The sequence below is a fragment of the Carlito syrichta genome, unplaced genomic scaffold (genome assembly GCF_000164805.1).
Source record: "Carlito syrichta isolate Samal-C Ts95f unplaced genomic scaffold, Tarsius_syrichta-2.0.1 Scaffold311780, whole genome shotgun sequence".
Classification (NCBI taxonomy): Eukaryota; Metazoa; Chordata; class Mammalia; order Primates; family Tarsiidae; genus Carlito; species Carlito syrichta.
In genome coordinates this window covers 805,030-814,831 of record NW_007255876.1, presented here as the reverse complement: position 1 = coordinate 814,831, position 9,802 = coordinate 805,030, and the positions used below count along the sequence as shown (strand labels likewise).

Below are 9,802 nucleotides of genomic sequence, written 5' to 3'. Positions count from 1 at the left end.
TCTGGGGGACAGTGAGATTCCAACTCAAAAAAAAAAAAAAAAAAAAAAAAAAAAATATATATATATATATATATATATATATATGAGCAAATGCGCCAGGCATGGTGGTTTGCGCCCCTAATTCCAGTACTTTGGAAGACCGAAGCAGGAGGATCGCTTTAGACCCAGAGTTATAGACCAGACTAGGTAACATAGCTAGACCCACATCTCTGAAAAAGAATTTTAAAAAGTATTAGGGCGTGGTGGCACGCACCTAGGAGGATAACAGGAGGCTGACGCGGGAGGACTGCTTGAGCCTAAGAGTTTAAGGCTGCAGTGAGCCGTGATCGCGCCGTTGCCTCAAGCCTGGGCGACAGAGAGAACCTGCCTCAAAAAAATAAAGCAATGGATTTTTATTAGATTTTTAACAGATCTAATTGTAGATCCATTTCTACCACAGTAAGACTTTCCATTGTCGCTGCTAAAAATCTTAAGCCCCCTCCCGGCCGCGGTTTACGGTCCCTCCGCCCACGTAGGTGTGATGGAGGGGAGATGGGGGTGAGAATTGGGCGGCTCGCGGCATCAGGCGCCCGGCGGTCGGGGTCGTCTGGGCCGGCCCGAGAGCCCGGGCAGGAAGCGTGCTTAAGCGGCAGGCATCGAGGCTGGGGTATCAGCTCGGGGTCTGCGGCGACCTGGGCAGGCCGGCTGCGCACAGGCCCCGCCTCCAGCCTCCCAGGCCCCGCCCCTGCCCCGCTTCTAGCCTTCCAAGTCGCTCTTCAGCCCAGTTTCCGGCCCTCCCGGCCCCGCCCCTGCCCCGTCTCCGGCACTCCAGAGCCCGCTCCGTCCCCGCCTCCGGCCCTCTCGGCCCCTGCCCTGCCCCGTCCAGCCCGCCCGCGGCCCCTCCCGGCCCCGCCTCCAGCCCTCCCGGCCCCGCTCCGGCCCCTGCCAGCCCGCCCGACCCCACCCAGGCCCCGCCCCCAGCCCCACTGGCCCCGCCCCGGCCACGTCCAGCCCTCCCAGCCCCGCCTCCAGCCCGACCGACCCCCTCCCCGGTCCCTTCCCTCCCCTTCCCGCTGCGCCGGCTGTGGCTGCGGCCGTAGGAGCCCCAGCCATGCGAGGCGCGGGTTGGGGGGCGCGCCCGGTGCTGGCGCCGCTGCTGCTGCAGCTGCTGGCCGGGGCCGCGCTGTGCGCCCCTGCCTCGCCCGCAGCCCCGCCGCGCTTCAACGTGAGCCTGGACGCAGCCCCCGAGCTGCGCTGGCTGCCGGTGCTGCGGCACTTCGACCGGGACAAGCTGCGCACCGCGGTGGTGCGAGTCATCGGGTGAGCCGGGCGCGCGCGGGGCCTCAGGGGACCTGCGGCCGAGCGGAGTGGGGCCGCCCGAGCGCATTCCGCCGGGACTCCACTCGCCCCCAGCCCGAGCGTTGGCATTCGAGGCGGCCCCGGCAGCGTGGGCCCCGGGGACCCCGCGGTGCGACGCACTCGGCTTCCCGTGTCGCCGCGGCACGTCCGTCCCCGAGCCATTCCGGGTCGGGATGGCGCGCGGGTTGCGCCCGGGGCGCCCATCCGCCGCGTAGGGACGCCCCTGGCGCCTCTCGCAGGCTCGCGGGCTCACCCGGGGGCACCCCCGGTCCGGGCCTCCCTCGCCCTCCCTCCCCCCGGGCTTTCTTCTTCCCTCCTGGACGCGGCGGACGGGCAGTGTCCTGTGCGTCATGGCTGCTGGCCCTGATGCTGTTTCCCCCAGGGATGCGGCCACGGGGAGTGTGTCTGTCCAGCAGGGCCGGGAGCGGCCTGGTGGGCTCTCGGCTCTCCGGGGACCGGGGGCACTCACGCTCACCCCCGAGGACGTGGCCTCGCCCGCGACCTCCGAGCAAATCTGACACCCCCGTGCTTGCCCGATGCCAGGGATAGAGTGCCCAAGTGGGCCCACGCGGTGATCGAGAAGGTGGCTGTGAACCTGGAGCTCTTCCTGCCCCAGCCCTTCACCGGCGAGATCCGTGGCATATGCGACTTCCTGAGCCTCAGCCTGGCCGACTGCCTCCTGGCCAACCTGGCCTACGAGTCCTCCGCGTGAGTGTCCCACCTGCGGATGACAGGGCGCTAGCCGGGGACCTAGGAACGGGCGGAGACACTTTTTCAGGGCAATAAAAACAGGGTGGTGACTGGCCCAGAAACCTGTAAGGATTCCTCTTTGCCTCTGGGTAAATGAGTCAACACTGAACCTTCCTCTGTCCAAGGCCCCTTTCCTCTCTCCACCAACCCACGTAGCATCTTTCAAAGCTCTGCTCACAATGGACTTTTCCAGTTTTTAGAACTAACGCCCTTCTCATCTAGACGTGAGTTAACCCAGTGACCCTCCACCTTTACACCTGCAGGGGGTCATCCCTGCACTGTGTCCCCTGCGTGTATCCCCCCATGTCAGTCATGGCTGGTGATCCTGACTGCTCTTTGAGAGAGTGTCCACCAGGGCCAGGGTCACAGGGATTACTGCTCTGTCTAATTGGGCCAGGCTATGTGTGGACTGGGGACTGGGCATGATAAAATGTGGCACTCAAAAGTGAAAGCAAGATGACATGCATGGGTGATCCTAGGCAAAGTTCAGGAGACCCTTAAGTGTTTGTGGTCTTATTACAGGTCCTGGAATTAAGAGAGAATTGACTTAGTTTCTTCCTTTAAATTTTACTGTTTTGGCCGGGCTCCGAGGCTCACGTCTGTCATCCCAGAACTTTAAGAGGCCGAGGCGAGAGGATTGCCTGAGCCCAGGGGTTCGAGACCACCCTGGGCAACTTAGTGAGACATCGTCTCTACAATAAATCAGAAAAATTAGCCATGTCTGGTAGTGCTTGCCTGTGGTTCTAGTTACTTGGGAGGCCGAGGTGGAAGGATTACCTGAGCCCAGCAGGTCAGGGCTGTAGTGGCCATGAGTGTGCCACTGCACTCCAACCTGGGTGAAAGAGTAAGACTCCAACTCAAAAAAAGAAAAAAAGACTTACTGTTTTGCCACCAGACCAGCCTCAGCTATAAACGTCTTGTAGATACTTATAGCTTCTTGCTGTCTAAAAGTGATGGGGATAAAAGATCCTGGGATAATGAAATTTTACGGGCTCTGGCATCTTCCCAGGACACCTAGGCAGAGTAAGAAGCACTGGGACTGCCTTCCTCTTTCAGGAAAGGCTTTTAGGCCCAGAGAAGACACAGGCCTGCTAACGTGCTTTTCAGTTGAACTAAGTTAATTTTACCACCTTCCTCACCACCTCCACCTTTTTGTCATCTTGACATATGACTTTCTCCATGAAAACCTGCTGGTCTTTTTCACCCTCATTTATTGAAGTCACATATTCAAGGAGATAAAAGCAAAAGTTGTAAAGACATTCTGACTTCCGGATTTGTTTTTAAGGTGTTCATTGAATCGCAGATAGCAGAAAGCACCATCAGCTTCCTCAGCATTACCAGAGGGAATGTTTAGTTCTCATTTTGGAAGCAAGGCTTCTTGAATCAGAAAAATACTAGTTGTCCTTTTTGAACCTGTTGGATGCCAGGCACGTCATGAACACAACCCCTGACGTGGAAACCAAGCCTCAGAGGGGACGACTTGCTGAAAGTCAGGTGGCTGGTGAGTGCTAACAAGCAGTGACTCTCCAGCGCCCTGCTGGGCCTCTCCCGAAACAGAGCCTACCTCCTTTCAGCCTCCTGTGCCTGTGCGCGGCTCCAGCACACTCAAACATTTGAGTGTGATACAGAAGTAGTGTCATCTTGCCAATTTTGAAGAGTCACCTTTGAGAGAGCGACTACCAACTTTGCTCTAGCACTTCCTGTGTTTTATCAGTCCCCTTCCTGACGTGAACTCTTTGCAATTAAGTTTAGAAACCTTGGAAGGAACTAAAATCTCACCAAGTTTCCTTCTTTAAACACACAAAAACATTAAAGAACACTTGTGTTTTTTTCTAGTGATAAAAGTAATATGTAAGCATTATAGAAAACCAATAAATGCAGAAAAGTAGAAAGAATAAAACTAACCACCATCCTGTGACTCAGAAATGATTAGAAAATCCTTCAGGGTGGTTCCTCTCAGTTTTGCTTGTATAGATATACACATCTTTCTCCCCGGAAATGGACAAACTATATATAAATATTTTTATATAATATTAAATGGTCTCAGAGAATATGAATATTTAGATGTTTTAACAAACCTCCTCCTCTTTTCCTCAAAATACTTCCATCTAAATGGGAGTTCTTAAAGGATCCTTTTTTTTTTTTTTAAATTAGCTCCATGCAAGGAGCCCTAAGAGAGACAGGAAAAGTGCCAAGACCCTAAGGAGCATTTTCCAAAGGGGACAAAATGAAACATTTGTGGAAGGATGGTTTAATGCCATTGTATTTGCTCTGAAACGTTCATAATGTGGAGAGGTGGGCTTGAGTTACCTTTGAATGATGTGTTAAATAGAATACATACCACCATAGAGAGGAAGAAGCAGAGGTCAGAGGACTGGCTGAGCCTGAATGGAGCAGTTTTATTTAGGATTGAGATTGAGGATGAGATTCTCATTCAGTGTGCTTGTGACGCCATCCATGTTCAATGCTAACATTGAACGAACACAGACGAGTTGTGTCCAGTTGAATTTTTCTTTCTTTTTTTTTTGAGTTAAGCTCTCACTATGTTATTCTGTTGCCCAGGCTGGTCTCAAACACCTGGGCTCTAGTAATCTTCTCACCTTGGCCTCCCAAAGTGCTAGAATGACAGGTGGGAGCCACCACGCCCAACTCAAGTTGTATTTTTCCTTTTTTTCTTTTTAGTTGGAATCTCACTGTCGCCTAGGCTGGAGTGCAGTGGCAAGCCCACAGCCATTACAGCCTCAACCTGCTGACCTCAGGTGATCCTTCTGCCTCAGCCTTCCAAGTAGCTGGAACCATAGGTGCATGCCACCACACCCAGCTTATTTTTTGATTTATTGTAGAGATGAGGTATCGCCAAGTTACCCAGGCTGGTCTCGAACCCCTGGGCTCAAGCAGTCCTCTCACTTCTGCCTCCCAAAGTGCTGAGATGACAGGCATTAGCCACTGTGCCCAGCCCCCAGTTGTGTTTTTCATCTTGAATTGTGAATCCATATTCTTAAACAAGAATGGTTGCATATATGTCAGATATAAGGAAGAAAAACTGTTTTACTTCGAAGACTTGTTTCAAAGATGAAAAACTCATTTTCCTTTTCTGTCTCATTCACGCATGTTTGACTTTTCTGCTTTCTCAGATTCTGCACAAGTATTGTGGGTCAAGACTCCCGAGGCCACATTTATCACGGGCGGAATCTGGATTATCCTTTTGGAAATATTTTACGCGAGCTGACTGTGGATGTTGACTTCCTGAAGAATGGGCAGGTATAGTCCATACGTATAAAATGCGACATCAGAAAGACTTGCCAGCCTGAGCTAGCAGTCATCTGCGTGGCCTGCTGACATCAGTGCATTATCAGTGCAGGACGCAAGAGACATCAAACCCCTGGGAAAAAAACAGAAGAGGGGTTTCCACCAGTTATGCCTCTAGGAAGGAGGATCGCTTATTATAACTGAGCACCTTCTTTAAAAGGTCAACCCGTGTTCCATAGGGAAGTCTCTTTGAGGGTATGATCAGTTTTCCACTTATGCAGAGTCGGCTCTTCTGCTTTCCCATGTTCAGGCTAGAGCATGCAAGGGCAAGGAGCATCCAGCTCTGGGATCTTCCAGTCCTGAGTTTGAACCCTGGTTCTGGCCATTACTGTTCTTCCTTTGTGAACCTGGGAAATGACTCGGATGAGTCATCGTTGCAGACTGCAGGTCAGAGGGGTTCACAGCTGCTTTATTAAGATAGTTGTACATATGAAATGAAGCAATCTATGTAAAGTATGTGGCAGGTGCATGATAAAAAGTGGCCAAATAATAAATGGTTCTTTGTTCTACAAGTATGATTACCCACACCACTCTCTTGTGTATGATCTTTAAGAGATAATACTTAGATGATTTTGTTTTCAGCTCGGACCTTTTATTTTTTCTTATTTATTAGTTAGATTAGAAAATATAGTTTATTTAGGAAGTAAATGAAAGAGAGAGAGAGAGAGAGAGAGAGAGGGAAGACTTACCTCTCCAAGGTAGGAGAGGGGGCCCAGGCTAGGAAACACACTGATCATGGCTTAAGGAGTCACATAGTCAGACCATGGCTTAGCAAAGCAATGGCTATTTATTTATTTATTTATTTATTTATTTATTTATTTATTTTTGAGTTGGAGTCTCACTCTGTCACCCATGCTGGAGGGTAGTGGCACACTCACGGCCACCGCAGCCTCTATCTGCTGGACTCAGGTGATCCTCCCTCCTCAATCCTCCAAGTAGCTGGAACCACAGGCGCATACCACATGACTGGCTAATTTTTTGATTTATTGTAAAGATTAGGTCTCACCAAGCTGCACAGCCTGGTCTCAAACCCCTGGGCTCAGGCAATCCTCTCACCTCTGCCTCCCAAAGTGCTGAGATGATAGGACATTGGCTACCATGCCCAGCTAGCTCGGTCCCTTTAAAAGTATGATATAATATGTATTATTGTTGCATTGCTGTGTAAACTTCTAGAAAGACAGAATAAATCAATGTTTACTGAGTCCACAAAGCATGTAATTGCTGTAAACTAGAATAGAACAGACAAGAGCCATATTTTGGCTTTAAGGACAAGGATTATATTCCCTTTTTTCTTTGCATGTAGGATTTGGTTCACAGATACTAAAAACTTGTTTACTAAATGCCCATCTAGCATCTGCTTTTATAATCACTTTTTCTCGTAACATTTTCAAATAATACAGAAATATTTAAAGTAAAAGTCTCTCCTTCCCAATGTCATGTATTTACTTCACCATTATTAACAATTTGATTTCTAACTGAAGATTTACTTCAAAAATGATTTTAAGTGCTAACAATAATAGACCGTAAATACATAATAAACTCTCAAAGGAGAAAATCAGCTAAAATATTAAGTTATTATTGAATGGTAGGATATCAATTCTTTTCATTTATTACTTTGTGCTTTTCATTATTCTACAATGAGCAAATATTCTTGTAAATAGACAAAGGAATACATGAATTAAAAATAAATTATTGCCAGGCACGGCCAGACACTCATGCCCGTCATCCCAGAACTTTGGGAGGTAGAGGCGAAAGGATGGCCTGAGTCTACGTGTTTGAGACTGCCCTAGGCAACCTGGCAAGACCTTGTCTAGAGAGTAAATCAAACATTAACTGGGTATGGTGACACACACCTGTAGTTCCAGCTAATTGGAAGGCTGAAGCGGAAGGATCACCTGAGCCCAGCAGGTTGAGGCTTCAGTGGCCATGAGTGTGCCACTGCACTCCAGCCTGGGCAACAGAGTGAGACTCTGACTCAAAAAAATAAAAAATAACTGAGTTAAGCTAGGTATGGTGGCTCACACCCATCATCCCAGCACTTTAGGAGGCGGAGGTGAGAGGCTAGCCTGAGCCCAGGGGTTCGAGACCAATCTGAGCAACTTGGCTAGACCTTGTCTTGACAAAATAAATAAAAAATTATCTGGGCATGGCAGTACACACCTGTAGTTCCAGCTATTTGGAAGGCTGAGGCAGAAAGATCACCTGAGCCCAGCAGGTCAAGGCTGCGGTGGCCATGAACCTGCCACTGTACTCCAGGCTGGGCAACAGAGTGACACTACAACTCAATAAACAAACAAACAAACAAACGATTTCAGCTGTTCTCTCTAAAGCTCACTCTAACTTTTCCTGGAGTTCCCAAGAAAAATAGTCTATTAAGGTGGCATGACTCTCAGCGCTCAGGTTATTGTTACTGAATCTAGACAGTTTACACTTGGGTATTGGTTTTCTCTTTTTTTGAGTCAGGGTCTCATGGTCTCACTCTGTCACCCAGGCTACAGTGCAGTGGCATGATTAAGGCTCACCACAGCCTCAACTTCCTGGACTTAAGTGATCCTTCCACCTCAGCCTCCTGAGTAGCTGGAACTACAGGCAAGCACCACCATACCTGGCTAATTTTTTTTTTGCAGAGACAAGGTCTCACTATGTTGCCCAAGCTTGTCTCAAACTCCTGGGCTTAAGCAATCCTCCTGCCTTAGACTCCCAAAGTACAGGGATTACAGGTGTGTACCAATGTGTCCAACGTGTATTGCTTTTCTGCTAAAGATTCATGGCCAAGAAATTGTTTTGCTAAATTAAAAGCAGGTTATTCACAAAATAATTCATCTCTCATTCCTGTCTAGTGTTAATAATTTTTAAAGTATTTTCATGTTAAGAACCTTATTTGATCCTCCCAGCAACCATGTGGGGCAGTTACAAGTCAACGTTTTCCTTCTCACTTTTTTTTTTTTTGAGTTGGAGTCTCACTCTGTCACCTAGACTGGAGTGCGGTGGCCACTCCCGGCCACCGCAGCCTTGACCTGCTGGGCTCCAGCAATCCTTCCGCCTCAGCCTTCCAAGTAGCTGGAACTACAGGTGCGCACTACCATGCCCGGCTCATTTTTTGATTTATTGTAGAGATGAGGTCTCACCAAGTTGCCCAGGCGGGTCTCGAACCTGCAGGCTCAGGCAATCCACTCACCTCAGCCTCTCAAGGCACGGGATTACAGGCTGAGCCACCGAGCCCAGCTCCTTCTCACTTTCTAGATGAGAGAGTTGGGCGTTATAGAGATTGGCTTGCCCCAAATCACAAGCCAGAGACATGGCAAAGGTGGGGCCAGAACCCAGGACTTCAGCCTCCTGAAAGTTTCTATTTCCCAAAAACTCAGCCTTCATTAGAGGGTTAAATAGAGTCCTCTACTAAGGGTTTTTTAATGTTAATTGACTTGGCAAAAACAGTTGGTACAAACATTTAGAAGACTGATTTTTAGAGCCGCAAGATAAAATATCTTACAAATTATATCTTGTAATTATGTATTATAATTGGAGACTGCAATGTGATTTTTTTACTTTAATAACTTTAATTTTATCAGTCCTTCAAGAATGACCTAACATGAGGGTCAGTGTATCATGTAAATGAGGGTAATCATTTAATTACTTTTTAAAAAATATAATTACATTTCGTAAGGGTCTTAGTACTTAATTAGACTTATTCCCATGTTACTGCCATAAATGGAGAGGGGGTGCATTCATGGAAGCCCCTCAGTAAGTCTAGGGGAAAATGTCACTATAAAACTAAGACTAATGCAGTCTCTCTAGAAATGTAGCCACCTTAAATTAATTTTACAACCAGATGAAGTAAAAATAAGTAATTAAATGCAAAAGCTACTGACTTAATTTTTCTAAGGAAAAATATTAATCTAGGCCTATTCATTTCTTGAAATATAATGATGCCAGTTACCTTTTATTGAACAAGATGGTTCAGGCACCGTTCTAAGTACTTGTTTGAAAAACAGCCAGGCTCAGTGGCTAAGCCTGTAATCCCAAACTTTGGGAGGCTGAGGTGAGTGGATTGCCTGAGTCCGTGGGTTCAAGACCTGCCTGGGCAACTTGGTGAGACCTCATCTCTACAGTAAATCAAAAAAAATTAGCCGGGCGTGGTAGCACGCGCCTGTAGTTCCAGCTACTTGAAAGGCTGAGGCAGAAGGATCACCGAAGCCCAGCAGGTGGCGGCTGCAGTGGCCGGGAGTGGCCACTGCACTCCAATCTGGGCGACGGTGAGACTCCAACTCAAAAAGAAAAAGAAAAAGAAAATTTGGCATCAGAAATAATTGATAAGCCGGGCTCAGTGGCTCAGCCTGTAATCCCGCGCCTTTGGAAGGCTGAGGTGAGTGGATTGCCTGAACCTGCGGGTCGAGACCCGCCTGGG

At 48.5% G+C, this 9,802-nt stretch overlaps 1 protein-coding gene across 1 annotated transcript in view; it reads left to right on the top strand.

Annotated features, from left to right (window-relative positions):
• The first annotated feature begins 1,072 nt into the window (after nucleotides 1-1,072).
• The window catches only part of NAAA (N-acylethanolamine acid amidase), a 28,679-nt gene continuing 19,949 nt past the window's right edge, over nucleotides 1,073-9,802 (top strand). Inside the window, exons 1-3 of the mRNA XM_008069064.2 lie at nucleotides 1,073-1,299; nucleotides 1,882-2,046; nucleotides 5,223-5,349. Of these exons, the coding sequence (XP_008067255.1) occupies nucleotides 1,091-1,299; nucleotides 1,882-2,046; nucleotides 5,223-5,349 (501 nt within the window). The 5' untranslated portion in view covers nucleotides 1,073-1,090. The remainder of the gene's footprint in view (nucleotides 1,300-1,881; nucleotides 2,047-5,222; nucleotides 5,350-9,802) is intronic.